At 36.3% G+C, this 22,415-nt stretch overlaps 3 protein-coding genes across 8 annotated transcripts in view; 1 reads left to right on the forward strand and 2 right to left on the reverse strand.

The window, feature by feature from the left end:
• The first annotated feature begins 677 nt into the window (after positions 1-677).
• On the forward strand, positions 678-12,024 carry nfatc2b (nuclear factor of activated T cells 2b). Its single transcript, XM_077197733.1, has 10 exons — positions 678-981; positions 1,542-2,385; positions 3,082-3,250; positions 3,865-4,067; positions 4,945-5,117; positions 5,259-5,399; positions 8,105-8,160; positions 8,242-8,374; positions 8,468-9,022; positions 11,718-12,024. Exons 1-10 carry the CDS (start codon positions 867-869, stop codon positions 11,762-11,764), a joined length of 2,436 nt encoding a protein of 811 aa, XP_077053848.1. The 5' UTR covers positions 678-866; the 3' UTR covers positions 11,765-12,024.
• An 893-nt stretch (positions 12,025-12,917) lies between these two features.
• Positions 12,918-14,549, reverse strand: manbal (mannosidase beta like). Its single transcript, XM_077197734.1, has 3 exons — positions 14,450-14,549; positions 14,113-14,270; positions 12,918-13,168 (listed from the first exon to the last, which is right to left on the reverse strand). Exons 2-3 carry the CDS (start codon positions 14,260-14,262, stop codon positions 13,055-13,057), a joined length of 264 nt encoding a protein of 87 aa, XP_077053849.1. The 5' UTR covers positions 14,263-14,270; positions 14,450-14,549; the 3' UTR covers positions 12,918-13,054.
• A 1,290-nt stretch (positions 14,550-15,839) lies between these two features.
• The window catches only part of syt2b (synaptotagmin IIb), a 52,359-nt gene continuing 45,783 nt past the window's right edge, over positions 15,840-22,415 (reverse strand). For all 6 annotated transcript variants that reach the window (XM_077197739.1, XM_077197736.1, XM_077197740.1 and 3 more), the window contains 4 exons: positions 21,322-21,489; positions 21,047-21,164; positions 20,823-20,956; positions 15,840-19,439 (listed from right to left, as the gene is read on the reverse strand). In XM_077197739.1, the coding sequence (XP_077053854.1) occupies positions 19,224-19,439; positions 20,823-20,956; positions 21,047-21,164; positions 21,322-21,489 (636 nt within the window). In that variant the 3' untranslated portion in view covers positions 15,840-19,223. The remainder of the gene's footprint in view (positions 19,440-20,822; positions 20,957-21,046; positions 21,165-21,321; positions 21,490-22,415) is intronic.

Genomic DNA, 22,415 nt, shown 5'->3' on the forward strand with positions numbered 1-22,415 from the left:
TCCCCCTACACTTTCTCATGCAGTGTAGTGGGGATGTGCTTTAGATACACACCGTACGATATAGCCTATGCCAGACTGCTGTCACTTCTTGAAATGCCATATCAAGTACTAAAAATACTTGAATAAATAGTCCAGGAGATGGAGCCATTGTTGTTGCTAAAGAAACCATAAGGTGGCATGAGGATGGACAGGTGTAAACGGCAGGAATAACTGTAAAAACAAAGACTCGCATCATTTGCATCTGCCATTCTAAAAATATCCGTGCGGCGCCTTTAAGAGTCTGGCAGAGAATAGATCTCAGGCTAATCGATGTATTCCAATAGACTATACCTGTAAACCTGCATTCAGGTTAACCTAAATCATAACAGCCCAAATCGTGAATCAAACGATACATGCATTCGTTCTTGTAAACAAGTAGCACAATGGAAGCATAACCTAGAGTCAAAATACGTTTTACTTTACACATGAATTAGATGCACAACTCATTAAGTAGGCTAGCTATTTAATTTATGTACACTTATTTGTACAGTGTTCTGCATCTCTAAGAACCATTTTCTATAACATTCTGACCAAAGAAATCGTATACTATTTTGGTTTATTCTTATATTAGGTCGCAAATGTTTCTGAGGGAGTTTCTTTTCTAACAGGAAGCTGCTCAGAATCTCTAGCGCTCTCACACGCCATCGAATCATCAGTAGAGCTCAAGCGCGGCTGACTGACAGTTCGTTCCGTTGCCTTAGAAACTACCGTTTAAATTTCGCGGACACTATCGTGGGATTGATTAATTGCAACCTTTTCTTTCTTTCTTTTTTTTACTTTTCAAATAACTTTTTTTTTAAAGGGGCGTTGGTTTGAAAACTTATCCAATGAGTAATTTATACGAAACTATCGACGGTCAAGAAGAACTGGACTTTCCATTACTTTTCTTGTACAATCAACCTGGCGGCGACTTAACGTTAACGTTACCTCCAGATGACCAAGGTTAGTGAATATCACTAATTGTTAATCATAATTTTATTTAGACCTTTCCTCCCATAACAATTATTTTCCCTATCTTCGTATAACTTAGCCTAATTATTTTAATTGTATAAAAAGTAAATAATTGTACTTGTATTAGTCATTTATCTTACAAAAATAGTAGTATGATACAGTAATGGTACTTTATCATTCTATGGTGCTGTACGATTACCACATACTGTATGATACTCCAAGGTTATTCAACGAATAAAATATTACCGTCATAATACTGTACGTTAACATTTACGGTCACATTTTGCATTTCCGTTTTGAGTTGGAGTAGAAGATGCATGAGTTCAAAAGTGGGTTACACACATTATGTGAAACCAAAGATGTAGTGGAAACCTTTGCTGCAGCTAAACAGTTTTGTTTTCAAGTATTAGTAAAGAAGAGCCTACTTAGTTTACAGGAAACGTTCAGAATTTCTGTTCTAAATATTCAGTTGGTTATACTGCTATATTCACACTTCTAAAACAGGGTGAAATGACTAATAATGTGTTTTCCCGTTTGTTTGTTTTTTGTAGCTGATGAATCTGGCATTTGCTCCAAACATGGCATTCATCAAGACCCTTCACTTTACGGTGAAGAGTCCATGTCCCAGCTTTCCAACCATTTCCCCACCGATCTTCTCACTTACGAGCAATCTGATCTCAGGCAGTCTCTCGGTCACTCCGCCCACCCTGGAGCCATCCAAGGCAACCGCCCGAGAATTGAGATCACCTGCCCTGACCTGCACCACCATGACCATGTCCTCACCAACCCTGTGAACATCAATCGGCCCATGCTCACCGTTCCAGGGTACGACATGCCCTACAGGGAGAACCAATGCCTCAGTCCTGCTAGTAGCACCTCCTCTACCAGCTGGCATTCAGATGGCTATTCTCCAGGAACTTACTCTCCATGCGTCTCTCCTGGAGGTGGTGATGGAAGTCTGGTCGGAGTGACTGAAGCCGATCTTTGCCCGATGATACAGGCCATCCAAGCTTCAGGTTCTCCCAACACGTCTCCTCGCACCAGCATCACAGAAGACACCGTCCTGGACCGCCGCTCATCCTCTCCACGTTCTCGCTCGGCTTCTCCACAGGGGAAACGCACCTACGGTCAGGCTCAAAACCTCCATTTTGTCCGAGACGAGCCCACCGAGTTCTATCCGCCGGCAAACTTGGAGGATTCCTTGAACAACCTCAGCAGCGTGACTAAACCAATCCCTACTAAGATAGTCAGACCTAATCTAGAGTATTCTTTCTACACGGAAAGCCAGGCTAACCAGTTCCCAACAGTGACGGAAGTGAAAAAAGAATTCCTTATGGAATCATGCTATTTCATGCCTCCCAATTGGTCCAGTCAGGCTCTCGCAGGGGTTTGTAGGTATGAAATAACCGACCAATAACCAATCAGCCAGTGAAAAAGCAACAGTCTTGCATGTATTCATTTAGCAGATGCCTGTATCCACTTATAAATGAGGAAAAACACAATCAACTGATTACAACCAGCACCACAACCCATAGGAAATGAGATTTCCCAATACATCTGTTATTTCTCCCAGCAGCAATGATATTAAATGGAGAGTCATATTGGAGACTTTTGGTTTCTCTAATTTTGAATTTTGGAAAAAAGGCCTCAGTTTTACATGTGTCTCTTCTAGAATCTCAAAAATATCTCAAATTGTACTCAGATTTATCAAAATATCAAAAGTCAGCAATCTCAATATAAACTTATAATACATTTATAATCAAATTCTCCAAATATTAATGGAGCTGAGCTGCTATCCATATTCATACTCTTACTGCACGACTAGTTTAGAAATGTTGTGTTTTTTTTTTTTTTTCTTCTAATATAGTTTGGGAGAAACATCTGAGACAAAGTCTGAAAGATCAACCTTTGAGTAATAAGTTTTATTTGGGAAAACAAGTAAACCAGAATAGTGCAAAGATTAAAATGTGTGCACATCTACAGTCCTGGCCCACGTGGATTTTTATTCCCAGATTCTCCTGTTTATTAAGTGTGTAAATGAGTGATCTGTGATGGTTATTGTGATTGACTAAACAGTTTCTCCTCTCTCAGTATGCCAGTGGCTGCGTTGCCTGCGCTGGACTGGCCTCTTCCCAGCAGCAGTGAACAGTATGAGCTCAGGATAGAGGTTCAACCCAGACAACATCACAGGGCCCACTACGAGACCGAGGGCAGCCGAGGGGCCGTCAAAGCATCTGCCGGAGGCCATCCTGTCGTTCAGGTAAAATGAGGACAGAGCTGTGTATTTAGAAGAAGCAAAGCCGTGGGAGGGCGGAAAGGTTGGTTTTGTTTGTTTCTTTAAGGACGCGTGGGGAGTGAATATGACAATTCTTGAGAATCGCTTTGTGTGAAAATGTGCCCAAACGGTTTTGTGCACATTTGAAACTGAGATGGCTGTCAGTGAAGAGCTTGATAAGACAAACGAGCTGGAGACAGATAGAGATAATGCAATGATTGTGGTGATGTTATTTCCCTGTTATGGCGTGAAGTACGGTATCCACGTTCAGGGAAATTAGCTATCGCTGTGCCAATATGTCATATCATCTACACTGACTAAACCTTTCACTCAGATTGTATGCATATCTCACAGAGTATTGGCATCATTGCTGTTGAAAATGAAGACAAAAAGTGTTGTGACTTCATGCATACACTAAAAATAAGCAGATTTAAAGACACTTGCATTTAAACATCATGTTACAGGAAGTTTTTGTAATGCAACCTCAATCACACATTTTTATGTACAGTGTATCTTGTATCACATGTTAGGATCACCCTTTGGTTGTTAGAATAGTGTAAAGCATCTGTAGATATAAACTGGTTTATAAACTGTTTCAGTTGCGAGGGTACACCGGGACGGAGCCGCTGGCTCTACAGATCTTCATCGGCACGGCTGACGACAGGAACCTCAGACCTCACGCGTTCTACCAAGTCCACCGCATCACTGGCAAGACCGTCACCACAAACAGCCAGGAACGCATGTTGAGCGGAACCAAAATCCTAGAGTTGCCACTGGAACCCAAGGAGAACATGAGAGTTGTGTAAGAAGATAATGATAGCATATAAAGAAGACCGGGGCTAGTTGTCACATGTGGAAATTGTCTCAAGCTCTGTATCTCAATAGCTGTGAGGTTTTGAGTAAAATATATACAAATTCTACAAATGATAGTGTCCTCCAGGTTAAGTCAACTCACCTTTATCTATAAAGTCCTTTATACAATACAGATTGTTTTAAGGCAGGTTTACAGAAATAAAGAGGAAAATAACAGAATGGATGATGCAAAATTCATGTAATATTAGACAAATTCAAATTCTGCTGCAAAGCATCTCTATAAAAGACAATAGTGTCTTTATTTAGCTCAAGGCAGTTCAGTAACTGTAAAGTTAATCCGTTCTGAAACAAGCAGCTCTACAGAAGGCAATAGTTTCATTATTAAAATTCAGTTCAATAACAGTGTTGATATTGCAAAATTTGTCAATTATGAAACATTTTATTCAGCTATAAAGCAGTGGTTCTGCCACTTTTACATTTGTTGCATCGTGAACAGTTTAGTACTTCATATTTGTTTAAATGTAGCTGAAAATCTTTTAAATAGCCTATAACAGGCATGATGCAGATTCTTATTATGACAACTTACCCCATATAGTGTAAAAACATCCCAGTTGCAATGGTGGAAATGTTCATTAAGGCAAAACTTGATGGTACGCACCAGAAAATACTTTCAATTATAAACCTGCAGAAATATTCTGGAAAAAAAGTGACAAATAGCCTCCACTATATCTAGTTTAAGATAGTAGATAGTTTCTGTTCTTAGAATATAAAAAAAATTGAAACCAGAATTGATAGAACTTGAACAGGGCGTGATAAAAGATCCAGTGTTTTTTGAGTTTTGCATGCTAAGTCTATGTCTATGTTAGAGTTGACTGTGCTGGTATCCTGAAACTGAGAAATGCCGACATTGAGCTGAAGAAAGGAGAGACGGATGTGGGACGAAAAAACACCCGAGTGAGAATGATCTTCCGTGTCCACGTTCCTCAACCCGGAGGCCAGTGGCTCTCTCTCCAAGTGTCCTCACAGACGATTGAGTGCTGTACGCATTGTAACTTTTCATTTCAAACTCATTATTTTAACCATATATTTTTAAGCATGTTTTTCAGAATGTGCCCTTGCAAAATGGTAAAATATCACATTTTCAATATTAAATGCATGAATGCCTTGGGTTGTTTTACAGCTCAAAGGTCGGCCCATGAGCATCCAGCGGTAGAGCGTCAGGACGTGGACCACTGTTCGGTTCTGGGTGGACTGCAGATGATCCTTAGGGGCCAGAACTTCACTTCAGAGTCCAAAGTCATCTTCTTTGAGAAAACGCATGGTGAGTAAAACTCATTTTTGTTGAGAGGGTTGGTCACACTTTTACTGATTGTAAGTGTAGTGGTTAACCAATGGGTATTTCAGTGGCTGTTTAGAGAGCAGAGAGGTCCAAAAATCATTCGGACACTTAAGGCACATTTAAAAATATTTGAACATTATCGCATTATATGATAGACTAAAATAAATGGCTGTTGATTTTATATTCTATTATCTGATGCAATAACATTGACATTTTTAAGTATCCAAATCCTTTTGTTCGAATCCAAATCATGTTATAGGCTATTTAAAAGGTTTTCAGCTACATTTAAACTCTGCATCTCTATACTGAAAGACACACAAACGTCACTATGTCTACAGTTTCAGTGAAAACGAATCTGTGAAGGTATACATTGAGATAGGGAGATCCTAATCTCATTTTACATGGATGAATAACTTTCAAAAAAGTTTACAATGGTGGAAGTTGACCTTCAACAACTATTTTTGTGCTTTAGCGTGTTAACAGCTCCAACCATCAACATAGACCTCTTTTAATATTTGACTTCTCCAGGCACTATCAGCCATCTGTGGTGAAGATTAGCATATGATTTGTTTGAAGTCGTATTGATGTGCTTTGCATATGCTGAGAAAAACGGTGGCCCAGGCTGAAGCTATGAAGGTCTGGGTTGTATGGTAAATTGCAGTCTGGATTGGCCAACGTTTGCAATAACACAAGAGTGAAAAAAAAAAGATAAGCCTTGCAAAGCTTGCATAAACACACGTATTCCCGCCAGTTTGTCTGTCAGTGTTTAAAGACGTCAGAAACCTCAACCAACACCTACGCACTGTACAAAACGTTAATTCTAGAACTATGTTTATTGGTAGGTGATATGAAATACTTTTGGGAAGTTGTCAGCTCCTGCAGTGTGATGTGATAAACTTTAAATCTAAAACTACTTTTAACAGTTTTCTCATTATTTTAGAATCATTATGCACGCAAGTTTAATAACTTCATATTATTTGAGAGTCTACATTAAGGAAAGTAAAATATTTTTTATATAGCATTTTTAAAACCAATGTTTTACAAAGGACAGAAGACACTTATAGTGACATAATATGGAAGTAGATGCATGAAAATAAAAGTCAAATTAATTCAATTAAAAATTGATAAATGCAAAACCAAGTAAAGATTTAAATTCAATAAAAATGAATTGATTGATTTTGGGGGAAACACCAGAAATGTTCCAAAATGTCTTTATTTGTGCCAAAATGGCAATATTTTGAGTGCCAGCTGAGTGAAATCTCAGTGTCACAGAACGACCATGAGGACAATAGCATATATCAGCCGTGACTCACATTGACATCCTATAGACACTGCCTACTCTTTCTGACGCAAGCAAAGTTTTTAGCAGCACTTTCCATTTAGGTGTGCAGTGTGGTGCGAGAGGATGTGGTTTGCTCTGCACAGATAGCATCTACAAGCAGAGTCTCTTTCCTTTCCTGTACTCAAAGTGATGGTTGCAGAAGTCACACAACAGGAGAGTGGGAGTTTCATCCACTATGCTTGAAACTTTCTCTCTGTTGCATATGAAGAAGTCACGGACCAGCCATTTGTTGTGGCTTTGAACATTAAATAGTGCGAATACACAAGGGCGTGTTTTGAAAAAAGTCCCTTATGCTCACTTACATTGTGAAATATTATTGCAATTTAAAATAGCTGTTTTCTATGTGAATATATATTTTAAAATGTAATTTATTCCTGTGATCAAAGCTGTATTTTCAGCATCATTACTCCAGTCTTCAGTGTCACATGATCCTTTAGAAATCATTCTAATATGCTGATTTGATGCTCAAGAAACATTTCTGATTATTATCAATGTTGAAAACAAGTTGTGCTGCTTCATATTTTTATGTAAACAGTGATAAAAAATATTTTTTATGAATAGAACATTCAAAAGAACAGCATTCATAGAAATCTTTTGTAATATTATAAATGTCTTTACTGTCACTTTTGACCAATTTAATGCATTTTTACGAAATAAAAGTATTAATTTCTTTCAAAATAATTAGTGCAGTGTAAAGGCCATTGCACACTGAGTCAAAAATTTTCGTATGCGTTTTTTCGTGATTCGGTGGCTCTGAATTGGCAAAACACCATTCAAACACCATTCAAACTGCAGAAAAGTACAGAAAATCGAACCCGATACGATTTTTTTTATGACGAACGAAAGTTTCGTATTCAGTGTTGCAAGCGTGATTGACATATTGTTAGGTCAAAAAATTTTTTTTACGTGTGAAAATTTTGGATGCGAATTTTGGACTCAGTGTGCAATGGCCTTAACTAGTGTAAAACCCTTTTTAGAATAAAAATGTGACGGTTGTCTGCTGTCTTCATGCAATGTGTCTTCATTAGTTCATCTGTTAATCATCATCTGTTTCACCTGTCTTCACTCATCAATGTTAATCAGTGTCTGTCTTCGTCCGTTCTACTTTGTGTTTAGCGTGTGTGGGAACCTTCTGCCCGTCTGTATCCGTGCGAGTTATATTTTGTTATATTGAAAGTTAAAGTTTTTGAAATTGGATCTTTTTGACTTCATCTTCTTCTTCTGCCCGCACCACACCCGTGACAAAAATAAGATAATATGATGTTTCCAATATTTATTGTTCCCATGCATGTTTTTTTTTCTATATTCAAATGCCGTCATGTATTCAAATGTTTTATTGTCTTAGTTGACTTACAGATATGGGAGACGGAGGCGCAAGTTTACAGAGACAAAAGCACATCTGTAAGCATTCAAACTAAAATAATACACCATGGTCTTCAGTAATGGTGTTTAAAAATGTAATGTAAGTTGTGTTCCTATCAGAACCTGCTGTTCTTGGAAATCCCTCCATATCGGGACCCCAACATCTACCACCCAGTCAGAGTCAGCTATCACGTGCTGAACGGGAAGAAGAAATGCAGCCAGCCTCAAAACTTCACCTACACACCCCTCTCAGGTGCAGCCTTCGGTTCCTTTACCATCAAATAATATCGTTTACGTGGCTTTTTTGTTTTAAAACTGATCCAGATGGTTTGGATTTCCTTTCCAGTGCCACAGATTAAAGCAGAGCCGGTTGAAGAATACCAGTACACACAGTTAGGCTGTCCAGTGCGCCCCATCATGGGCGTTTCTCCTCCCTCTTGTCATCTTCCAGACGGTTGTATGATGCCCACCGGCTCACCGTACCAGCGACATCAATCTGGCATGTATCCTGGTGTCCCACAACACCACCTCGAGCACGCATCCATTCGCTACCAGATACCAGGAATTCTCTCTGGCTCCCCGGGTCATGCTTCATGTATGGGGGCCACACACAGTGTGACCTCACTGTCTACGTTTGTGCCTAACGCCTACCAGCACACCATAGCAGGTGACAGCGTCCAAGCGGCCGCCTCCTTATTTCCTACCCTTGATGTCTCCGAGCTATGCTCCGCCGGGGCCCATCAGAAGGCGTATGGCTCGAGGGCGTCCCCCACCACAGGGAGGTCCCCACCGGCCCGAAGCCATCAGCAGACATACCTGCCCGTACAGCACCAGAGGAACATCAGTCCTGTCAGAGTCACCATCAAGCAGGAGAACCTGGATCAGGCCTATCTGGATGATGGTTTGTGGGCATCATTACTCTGATCATTCAGTGTTTACAGTCCAACCAAAAATGATTCAGACACCAGATATTGTTTTACTAGTGGGTGCAGGACACTATAGTTCATATATCTAAGTGAGAATAGCAAATGAAGTAAACTGACATATTATTCCCAAACATTCTTCATACAGTGACTACCAGTAAAATGCATACAAATTTGGGACCAAAAATGTATTCAGACACTTTGAGCTGATCATGTTTTGCTGAAGTGGTTTTTCTTTAATTGCTAATGCACCTTTTTACACCACAGACTGAACAACATGAAGCATTGCTTGGTGATTGGTTGAGCTAAACTGGTATTATCTAATTGTGTAGTTAAAGTTAACAGCTGACAGATATTCAACATAATTCATCAGTGAGAGTCAGAAGGATGGACAAAACCAGTGAAATATCAACTGATTTGATAACCATTTTCTAAACTATAGCGAATAAACTGTGATAATGTGAGAAATGTTGAAGGTGTCTGAATAGATTTTAGTTTGACTGTATAATGTGATCAATTCTAACACTTCAGTTAGAATATTGCAGTCGGGTTCCGTAAGTAAAAATCATATTGATTTTCTCGTAAGGGAAATGGATTTTTAACAATAACTTATAAACTTTTCAAGACAGACCTACTGTGAGCTACGAGATTGTTAACTGGTGGTATTTGCTTATCTTTTTAAATAAGCATGTTTGAAAGCTCAAATCCTGCTGAGAAACTACATTACACTTGATTCTGCAGACAAATCTCCTCCAATCACAGAACTGAAAAAGGCAAATTGTGTAAAAAAAAAACAATTTAGTGCTCATCCACTCCCATGAAGCGCTGTGAATGACAGAGTCAGTCTCTCTATGCTCTCAAACTAATATGCATATTATATACAGGTATACAGTACAAGTCAAAAGTTTGGAAACATTACTATTTTTGAATCATTACATTCATTTGTTTCTGAAAGAAGTCTCTTCTGTTCATCAAGCCTGCATTTATTTGATGGAAAAATACGGAAAAAAATGTAATATCGTGAAATATTATTCAAATGTAAATTTTATTTTGACATACTTTCAAATATAATTTATTTCTGGGATGAAACGCTGAATTTTCATCAGCCATTACCCTAATCTTCAGTGTCATATGATCACAAATCATTCTAATCTGCTGATTTATTATCAATTTTGGAAACAGTTGTGCAGCTTAATATTTTTTGGAACCTGTGATACTTTTTCAGTGTTCTTTGAAGAATAAAAAGTTAAAAAGAAGAGCGTTTATTCAAAACAGAATGATGCTGAAAATTCAGCTTTTCCTTTATTTTAAAGTTTAAAGAAAACCATTAGCCTATTTTAAATTGTAATATTTCACAATATTAAATTATTTTTGTTGTTGTTGTATTATTCATTAAATAAATGCAGGCCTGACGAGCAGAAGAGACTTCTTTCAGAAACATTAAAAATAGTAGTTTCCAAACTTTTGACTGGTACTGTATGTATAGGCTATATATAAATATTTTAGTAGTTTCTTATTTATCCATTGTTTCAAATTTGTCTTTTGCAATGCTTCATGGAATTGTAGTTGTATCTCTCATTAAAGCTGTTTAATACACATTCTTGTACGTTTGTCTTTTTAAGTGATTTTCAATACTTTTTTTGCTTCAAATGTTTGCAAAGTTTGAATAGCAACATGCTTAAACAAAACACCTTAGTTTTCATTTATTAGTTTTTTTAGTTAATAGACTTTATCTCACAGTAATTCACACAGACACTGGAACTGTTTATTTTAAGAACCATAGTTTGTCACCATTTTTACCGCTTTTTAACTTTCATTTAAATTTTAACTTAAATATAGGATTTTATATGGCGTGTCACTGTTGTTGTGTGTTGATGGCAGATATTCAGTAGTTTATTTCAGAGGCCACTAATGTATGCCACTCTTATCAGGCGCCACTATATGGGTCAGTGCCTCAGGTTCTGCCAAAGCCTGTTAAATATTGAGCTCCTAGCAGACCTAAAACACACACAGGGACAAACAGGACACACTATTGATCTTTAGTATAGCATTCAATCACAAAAGCACGCGTAAATACACTTGAATGGAGTTGTTTATTCATGTAAAGCCTGGTATACCTGATGTTGTGAGGCACATTTTAAACTCACCCCACGGATGCAGATTTGTTTGTATTTGCGGTGGATGCTGTAGGTGTTACAAAGCATCCCACCAACGCTTTAGCTTCTATTTCAAGCTGATTATACCTGTAAATGCTACCCCTTGTGTCCCCTAATCTAATTTTAGACTGAAAACTTTCCATTTTTAGCCCACTAACTTGCCTCAGCAGAACAACAGGAAGCACAGCCAGATAAAGTGATGAGGTTAAACTGTGTGCTGCCAGCTAGTGGAAGGATAGTTACAGTGATGCGCAGACTGCAGTGTCCCAGCGACCTTGCATTCATTCACGTCTCTGTGATGCATGTCATGTGCATCATAAAAATGCCGGCAGGTGAAAATGGGGCATCACTAAAGTAACAGCAAATTCTCCCAAACAAAACACGTACAGTATGACTGGAGCACAAACTGATGTTCAATCCTTAGTGTTAGAGGTTTGATCACTTCATTAATGCTGCAATAGTAATGCACACTTCATCAAACAGCACACACTAATGATGGTTTTATTTTTCCTTGCAGTGAATGCTGTTATAAGAAGGGACCTTGTTCATAAAAATAAGCTCTAATGTGGAAGACGGATCTACATCCTCATGAAACAGCATCAGGCCGATCAAGACGTCTTGGCATTGATCTCTATTTAAATTGCTTGTTTTTCATATCTATGATTTGTACACAAAAAGATGATCAGTTTAGACATAATATCAGTGTGTTTTATTTTTGTTTATTTTATATAATGCCTATTTTCTCAAATCATGTTTTTAATCAAAGAGCAACCTTGTGTGACATATTTATCGATGTGCATTTCAAATAAAATGTTTTAAAAGTGGCTGTTACTTTGCATTTTGGTTTGTTCCAGCAAATAAAACTAATCTGGCAGATAATTATTAGCAAACTGGATGCTGATTAGTTAATAGTTACTATTAGATATTCGAATACAGCTCATGCAAGTAATTTCTTTAAAAATATTTATATTTGTGTCCTCAATTTATGTGAGCATTATGAATGCTTTTCTGTAATATTGGAAATGCAAAACAGTTTTATATGTATGTTCCAAGAGCTCCAATCCGGGCGTGTATTCATGAAAATATTCTTAAGAAAAAGGTTAGTTATCAAGTATAAAAGTTTTAAATGCAATTCTCAAATACTTCACCACGTAACTATATTTGTCCAGTTATTAACACTTAAGTAGCAAGCATCTCTTGATCATGGCGATTATCGCTCATTTAAGAGATTTAATTAGCCAGATTATAAACATAAAATTTAGTAACGTATTATATATTGATAGCATTATGCAGTGATGCTTACTTAATCCAACTAGGAACAATCCAATTTTAATTTTAAAAACATAAGAGCATTCTTATGTAGCTATATTTGGGAATACAACATTTTAGATATTGTATATGTAATCAATCTACAAAATATGTTTTTTAAATATATTTCTTTGTAAATATTTTGTGTGCCATTTGAACATCACACCTGGATACTATTATTAAACATTATCACCACATTGTTGAACAATTATCACCACAGAAAGAAACGAACAGAACAGACAATCAGTTTATTCAGATGATGGTAGGCTACTTAATATAACACTAAAGATTATTCAAAAACACTGATACATATATAATGTGTGAAAAAAAACACTGTTTTGAAGTATGTAGCAACATCTGCACTGAAATCAGATGTTATAATGTCTGAACTACACTATCTCGCTGGATCCACATCCTCTAATGCTGTAAGTCAATCCATCATCCGTGAGTTGATCAGATCCACAGCTGAATCCTTACACAAGGTTCCTGCTGCACCTTTAATGTTTCCCTCATTTATATTCACTCAGTCAGGCAGACACACACACACTATCTCTTCTTCTTGCTCTCCTTTTTCAGTTTCTGTCGGATTTGTTGAACGGGTCCCTTCGGTTTGCGGTTCTGCTCAGAGCTGCGAGTGTCAACCGGCTCCGACGGCTCCACCTAGAATTATGAAATACAAAAGAATAAACTCATTTGAATTTTCAAACCCCTTATGGCAAGACACTAGAGCTGAACAGGTTACACATTTTAATTAATAGATATCACCATACTTCCCCAGTTGATTAATCATTACTACATTAAGACAAATGTTCTGCTTTACAAGTTTTGCCTGTACTTAAAAAAAAAGGAATATTTTTTGTTACAATAATTATTTTATAATGTCTACACATAAATCTAAATAACAAACTTGTGAAAAGATTTATACCCGTGAGTAACACTTTGAAGCTGTAGTTTAAACTTCATGTTATTTTAATTTTTAAAGTGTTTTTTTCTCCAGTTGATGGCAGCAATCTCCATTAAACCATGGCACACTGTCCACGTTATCTCAATGAATGAAAATGAGAAATGTGGATATTTTTTAAAGTGAATTGTACATAGTTTATATATATATATATATATATATATATATATATATATATAGACACCTATTTAAAAAAATGTTTTAACAGACTTAAATCAATATGTCCCGCGAAGTCGTGTTTTACAGTAAATTTATAACAGCTAAGGGACGTTGTTAGGCACGACGAAGAGTGGAAAAACGGTTACTCCATAAAAATATACATTTTAATATTTATTTTATTCATAAAATAAACACTAGCAACAAAAAAAATACAAAGTTATAACACATTATTCCTCCGCCAAGCAACGTAGTTCCAAAGAGGTTGCCAAGCAACACATGCAACAACAAAGAATCACAAACGGCAGTTGCGCAGTAATACTAATGTAATGCGGTCACAGGTGTAAGGTTGTTGAGTAATTTACAACAGCTTTGAACGCGGCTCAACCAATCAGAATCAAAGACTGGAACTATCCGTTTTATAATGCAGATTTTTAACCGGTATCAGACATCACGACAAAACTATAATTATATAGCTTGTCCGCACCTGTTCGTGGCTCTTGGATGTGGGTATAATTACAGCTAAAATGCAGATGAGTTGAAAAATGGCCCCTAGAAATAATCCATAACGCAGGAGACTCTCGAAGAAAGTGGGTTCGGGAACCTCCGGGGGAGACAGATCCAGATCTGCAGACATGATGCTGCCTGAGAATAAACACACATTATTCAAAAACCCACAAGAACATCGGGCATCGTATTACCATTGTACGTCTTCGTCAGACATCGAAAAACTAGTTAGGCAGTGCTAAACTAACTCGTACGGGAGTGCAGTGTTAAAATATCATACATCTATAAATGAAACCCACACAAAACAAACCAGTTACCTGTAGATATAAATCGTAGCCTTTGCTTTGTTATATAAAATTAGGAGTTAATAAAACAGTCTGTTAAAACAGCAGAATCCTTTGTTGTGAGATTTAAGATTCCAGTGTTTTGTCTCGGATGCGTTTGAGTTTCTGTCTTCGTTGAGCTTTACTGCCTCCTGCTGACCGGGAGGACACATCTTACTAACAGCAGAATGTCAGATACGGTGAGTTTCAATAATACACATTATATTTTAATTATGTATGATTTAAATTTAAAATATTTTTTTTACGTTAATCGGTGCCATTATTCAGCTGGAAATTATTGATCAGAGCACATCTGAAGTGGACGGGCTTTGTCACGTGGTAGCTAATACTTTTCTCAGCACTGTCAGGATTGACCAATCACAGTGAAGCAAAGTCACCAACTGTCACAGTCTGTTTTTATCACTGGACAAGAATTATTATAGGGTCTTCTTTATTTGGTAACATCTCTTGTATCAAAGCCTGGAAACATGGCAAAAAAAAAGCTTTTTGTTAATAACAAAATTAAGGAAGTGTCTTACAAAATACTTTTGGAAAGATTTGAGCTTATTTCATATCTGTAGGCTACATGCAAATTTTGTACACTAGAAAAAGAAACTATTTTGCATCTGTTTTTTCACTGTATTTACTCAAGATTATTATTGATAATCTTGAGATTCAGAAACCTTTATTATTAGACATTTTGTGAATGATTGAAATTTATATTTAGAATGACAATTTGGAATGTAAAGAACAACATATTATACAGTTGGGGCCCAGAGCCAAATTTTATAAATGACTTTATATGTAAATCTTTTGGAACAAGCTAAAAACAAAAAAGCGCTTAAAACAAAATGCTTTGAAAGCACAGGAATTTAAGGTTGTTTTTTTCCATTTCCTGGCTGATAATGTTAATGTGATCATGTGAGTTTGTAACCTCTAGTCTTGTTCTCGTTGGATCAAATAAAGGTCACGAAAAGTGACCCTGTTTAATACAAGTTTTTTTTTAACGCAATGAAATAAAAGTTACATTGCTTTAGTTGGTAATATTACAAGCATCTTGCATGTCCCCAGTTTGACAGACAAGGCTTAAATCTAGTCCCAGACTAAAATGTATGTTTAAGGTGTTTTAACTGAAAGCAACTTTCACTGATATATCTTCAAATATGTCAGTGTCATTGTTTTGTATTTAATGTTTGTTTCTAGGGCACATTTATAAAAGCTACTAGATTAAGGTCTAGCTTAATCTAAGCCCCGTCTGTGAAACCAGGTCTTTGTGTACTAGAAACTAATCCCACAGTAGCCTGTATGAATAGAAATATGTAATTAAATCGGCCATCGAAACCTACCGTCATTTCTGCATTCAAGGACTGACACAAACAAATAATTTATTTAAAAGATCTTTATTTCCTATGATTAACTAATCGTGGATAAATCTGCATGTAGACGTTCTATTGGTTGGTTTTCACATTGGTTGTACAGGATGACAAGAATAAGCTACACGAATCGCCAGAGGAAAGGCTTTCTTTTTCTTCACTGGCCGGTGTGTTCGTTTGTAGAAGGGGATTTCAAAGCATGCCAAAGCATCCACGAAAGGAGTCGACAACACTGAACCTCCACACAGGACGAACAGAAAAGGAAAGGAAGGCATCAGTTCTTTGGAAGAGTCTTTACACGATGAATCGGGGGTGTTAGGAGATGTTAGTAAGCTGAGATGTTGGCAGTATTGCATTGGGAAGGTCTTTGTGACTATATGATCCCATATAAGAATGGAAACCTGTCTGAACACAGAGAGGGAAGGAAGGGGCCAGTCGACTGGGAAGACTGGGATTTTGTTGCTTGCACTGCAGAGGAAAACACCAGACCCCTGCAGTTTGAGTCACGTCCACAGAAGAAACATTAAGACATTATTCTACATTGGTCCTATCGCGAAGTACAACACACAGAAGCAGACAAATATTCCTAAGTAGCAGTTAGACAGTCCAAGGCTGTTCAACCAAACAGAGAGTCATATAAAAAAATGCAATTATTACACACAACAGACCGAACATTCAATGAAGGAACTGAAGGAGAATACAATAAATATGAGAACAAAAACTATTTATGACACATTTGAACAGAATGGCCATTAAAAGACTATCTTTGATTATTAATTATCCATCTTCGCTTCTATATGTACTTTGATATAGACAAACAATCAGTTTTCCCCCATCTAAAATATGGAAATAAAATTCTGTCGTTACATTGATTATTCTGAATCCTATAAAACAATGTTAGGAAAACTAAGAATCAAAAGTGTAGTTATTCAGAAAATCATATGCAAACTCTCGACTCAAAAACACCCAAAATTAAATGTACAAAAAAAATAAAACTGAGCTGGTTGTGTACTGTATTATTGCATAATAAAGTCATGCCATTGTACATGTGGATCACCATAATACGTCTCTGACTACGTTTTTTGCAAGCAATTGTGAGAATATATGTTATTGAGAAAACATGAGGGCATTACTTTCATACCTGCCAATATCCCTTACTTATATTATGAAGAATTACAAAACAAAACCCGTCTTTGAACAGACAGTTGCACTTCTTTGCTCTCACATCATTTTGGCTCATATGCGTGAAGGTTATTATTATTGATTTCTGTTGAGGTGTTTGTTTTCATCCAAAAACGATGAGCTCTTGCGAGGGCCCATGCATATGGCTTCTAGTTTCAGAAAGCGGTTTTACACACTGTACATTATCAGATGAACCTCTGGAAACAACGTACAGGTCACGTTTCACACCAAAATCAAAAGAACGAAATATTTCACTGAGAGAATGCAGCATTTTTTTAATTATTTATTTGCATTGGTATCATAAAAATTAAGCACATTTCCCCACTAAATTATCATTATTTTAGTGCAAAAAACATGTAGTGGCCCTTAAAAAAGGCTTCATTTTCTTTACGCAAAATACACTATTTGTTCTTCAGATTTTGTGGTGAAATGTGACCTTGACGTGTTTTTGTGAGATTCACCCTAACAAGACATTCCTGTAAATTCACAAACTGAGCATTTTTATTTCTTATTTTCACATCAACAGGACAGAATAAACACAGTGACAAAATACATGTTGACTGGACAATAAAAAGGAAATAAATGCAAATCAAGTCAAACTGACATCACAAGCATGAGTCTAACACTCACGTTACACACAGCTCTTAATTCAAAAGTTGTTTTTTATTTTTAAAAACTCTATATTAATATATTCTTAAATGTCTTACACCCTTTCAGGGCGATTTCATAAAATGTGCATTCAGTGCATTATATCTTTCCTCTACATTTTATTATCAAAATGACAAATGCCACACATACACAATATAATTATGCTCTATCTTTAAAACATGCTTCTATGTACATCAATTTATAGGGACATGCTGTAGAAACCGATTCGATCAATGCATATATACACAAGCATCGCTGGGGATGAGCTGGAGTCGAGTGGATCTGAACGCTTCGGATTGCTTTATTTTATATGTGGGTGAAGTTTTCCACACGCCACTTACCGTTCCTTTCCACTAAACACTTTGGCATCTCAGAGATAGGAGTTTACTGAATGAACTCGGGTGAGATTGAGCTCAAGGCAGTGACGTCAACCAGGTATTCAAATGGATGAAATACACAGAGATCATGAAAATCTCTCAAAGGAGTGCAATTTTCATTTGTATGATCCCAGGAAACATTCACAGCCAGCTTTAGTGAACACGAAGCCTGCCAGATTTATATATGAGAGATATGAACATCTGGATTTGGCACTGTAATCGCAGCGATACAGTAATACAGAGTGTGTCTATATCTTTACACCGACTATGTGTAAACATGCTTGACTAGTGTGGAATTTAACATTAATGTACAGTATATTGCAACATCTCATGAATTATTAGCCCATGTATTCCCATTTATTAATACAGTCCTATCTAACTGCACTATTACAAAACCATAGACCTGAATCTTCTTTCTTTTGGGCACATAAATGCCAACGTGTCTGATGATTCAACTCCGACCCAAAGGCCTGATTTACCCGCTGAAAATGTAAACAACTCTGTCTTACACTAGTTACTTCTCCTGGGATGCTTAACTGAACGTGATCATTGCTTTGTTAAATGTGCAAATGTGTAAATATTTGTAACATAAACTCAGCATTATTTGCACTTTTGATTAGGCACAAAATTCCTTCCTGTTCATGAGATGAAATAAAAACCTCTTATAACATAAAATCCTGTTAACTAGCTGAAAATGTAGAGTAATGTGACGTGTTGCAGGGAAATTGCAACAAAAAAATGTATTTTTAGGTTTACTGATTAAAAGTCGTTTACTGATCTTTTGTGCACTTTTGAATTTGGACACAATCAGTGTATCTGGCTGGGAAATTTAGGCTGGAAAGTAGAAAACGGTGGGCAAAATGTAATTCTTGCTGGCTATTTCTACTGCCATTTTGCTTCCACAATTTAGGTGCACATTTACATTTGCAAACGCTCTTCCTGACCAAATGTGTCACATTTTTCCATTTCTCCTGCCTCGGTTTTCGCTATGTGGCGAACATGTGATATTGTTCATCTTTTCAAGTATATTCTTTAGAATATTCAGTGTTTTTGGTGTGAAACAAACTGGCAGCGCGCGTACGGATGAGTGTGGGGTGTCATGCAGTGGTGGGTTAGTTAGTTGGTGGGTTGGTTAGTTGGTGGGTTGGTTGGTTAGTTAGTGGGTTAGTCAGGCTGAGATGTGAGAAGTTACTTCTTGGCATTCAGGGCAGCCAGAGCGCCGTCGATATCTTCCTCTGGTTGGAGTGGATGCCACTGGGCGATTGGGCGGCGCGGGTTGGCCAACATGTCGGACCAGTGTTTCAGCGCTGTGCTTTGGGCTTTGCTGCCGATGAAGATCTTCCCAATGGCATCGTTCTTGCCGATCTTGTCGTAGTCGAAGACCGTCACCACCACAATGATTTTCTAAAGTAGGAAAAACAAAAAAGAAAAGACTATAATTTTTTTTTTTTTACCATGTATTATTAAATGTATTTATTGACATAAAATATATTAAAAGTTTATGACTATGAATTAAAGCCTACATTTTTCATATTTAAAATATTAACACATAAAATCATAATATACAATCAGATATTATATCCTAAAGTATATTCAAACCCAATAAAAAACATTTTTGTGATCATCTTTTTTATTTAATTATAGCACAAAATTCTTCAATTTTGGTATGCTAAATAACATACTTGCACATTCAGAAATATAATGCAAAAAAACAAAAACATTTAAACTATAAACAACTGAGAATCCCTGAAAAAAGTAAATAAAGTATAAATTATAATATATAATCACATACTATAATATTTTAATATATTAAACCTTTGTGACTATTCAAATCAAATTACCTATAAACATTATTTTAAATATTAAACTATTCAATTATAATATATAATAAAATTGAATATATTAAATGAGTGTGACTATGTGAATCAAAATCTTCAGACTTTTTTATTTTTTGAATAATATAATATAATATAATAGTTTAATATATAAAAATATAGTTTATTCTGGTAGAAACTCAAGGACCGGTTTCACAAAGCTATTTTAGACCGGTCTATAGTGTTAGACAAGTCTAAAAATTTGCTCATAGACTAGTCTAATGCAAGTTAGACTGTTTTACAAAAATAAAGACTGACTTACTTTAGACCAAAACAATTAGACAACTCAACCCAGGCTAACTTAGGTCTAAGACTCTGTTACCTTGGCAACCAGCAGTAACAATCAGTTACAGTACAAACAGCCAAAAGAAAAGGGAAAATGGCTCATAATTTGTCATTTGCTGACGACCTTATGGAGAGAGCTATGAGAAGGGAAAGGGTTTTTAGGATATTTCCTCTTAAATATTTCTTTTTTGGCATCTTGTACCATGTTTTTTGTATCTTTTCTGTACGTCTTTAAGGCTCCGCTCAACGGTCGGATTAACGCTTTTAACTGTCAATCTTTTTCCAAATTAAACATTTCTTCTTGTTACTACATTCTCCGCTAAATGTCCCAAGTAAAATGTCCTTGTAACTGTTATGCTCCTCCGACAAACACATATTTTCCGCTGGGGTAAACTGCACTGAGCGGTTGAATGCGCTTACGCAATCCGCCATGTTTTTGGTTTTGAAAAGTGTCTTATTTTACCCAGAATGCATTGCAGTGTAGTCCTACTTAAGATAGTCAGAGTCTTAAGTGCTTTGTGCAACGGTCTGATTTAGATGTCTATCTGAAGTCTGACCATCTACTATATCTAAGCCATAGTCAAAGTCTATCTGCGTGAAACCGGCCAGGTCTAACTGCATAATCTACCTGCATTTGCTCCAGAGGGATCTCAAAGCTGAAGGATTCATTGTAGTACGGGTTCAGTGTGTTCTTCTTCACTGTAGTCTTCTTCTTCTTTAGACGCTTTCCATTCTGCAATAGCTGGATCTTCACATACGGGTCTGCCAATGGTCAAATGTCGAGTTAAGTGCATCAAATATATGAATCATTTCTTGCTGGAGACTCAGAGTCTCATATATCTCAGTTCTCACCAGACAAGCCGCCCACGTCCATCTTCTTCAGGTTCTTGGCCTCGAGGATACAGACGGTCAGTTTTCCCGCAGTAGGAACGTAACGCAGGGAGATGCAGATATCACCAAGCTTCTCAGGCTGTGTGGAAAAAGATATCAATATGTGAAATCATCTACAAATGCATTTGAGGAGACCGATTTTATAAATCCGCAACACAACTGCTTACTTTCTTTTCAAATCTGGCTTGGACCAGTTAATAATCGATGATCATAATATCAGATCATTTAATATTCACCTCCTCTTTCTCAGCGTTTTCCAAGTCTCTCCACTCTTCAATCGGCTGACCCAGATCCAGAGTGTTCATGGGTAGTTTTACCTCACCGATGATGTCGTGTTTGGAGAAGCGGTCATAGTCGTACACACACATGACCAGTGTCTTCCCACCCAGCTCCTCGTACGGCATCTAACATGGAAAACATTCAGAAGAATTGACATAAACAGATTTCAAATAGTTGTGATAAATCTGAGTGTAGAACATAATGTCCTTTGAGTATTGTTATATAAAGGTCACAGATAGAAAGAGAGATAATCAAATAGTACATCTTAAAATATATTTTAGAATTTTTTGAGAAAATTAAATATATTCTTATAAAATATATTAACAGTCTAAGCCATTTTTAAAATATAAAATTATAATTAAATTGTAGAATATATTATGAGTTTGTGACTGTGATTTAAGCCTGCTTTTTCATTTTTAAACTATTAAAATATAAAATCATCTTATCTATCTAAAATCTATAATTTATTGTTATTATTATTATTATTATTATTATTAAAAACAAGCGACTTTGTGAATCCAAACCCATATACATATATATAATCACATAGTATAATATCTTAAAATATATTAAAACTTTGTGACTATGCCAATCAAACCTATAAACATTTTTTAAATATTAAAATATACATTTATATAATATATAAACGAATAGTATAATATATTAAATATATTATAAAATATATTAAACTTTAAACAAAGCGTAATACCGTTTTTTTTTAAAACAAAAAAATATGAAAATATATTTTTATATATGTATATATATACATATATGCATATATATACACATATTTTATATATGTATATGTATATTTTTATATATTACATAAAGTTTATATTTATGTAAATATATTTATATATTTGCATTTACAGTTAATTTTTCTAATCATCTGTGAACAATAATTTCATGAAAAAACCTCCTCTCGCTTGGCTTTGTTTTCCCGCTCGTACCGTTACGGCCGATACATTTTTAGAAACACAGGCAGCCGTTCTCACTGTAAGGCAGAGGCTTTAAAGATGGCCATTTGTTCCTGTCCTAGATCAGTTTTCTC

Source organism: Siphateles boraxobius, unplaced genomic scaffold, assembly GCF_051911475.1.
Source record: "Siphateles boraxobius isolate OS27281-9 unplaced genomic scaffold, OSU_SipBor_1 41, whole genome shotgun sequence".
NCBI classification, from domain to species: Eukaryota; Metazoa; Chordata; class Actinopteri; order Cypriniformes; family Leuciscidae; genus Siphateles; species Siphateles boraxobius.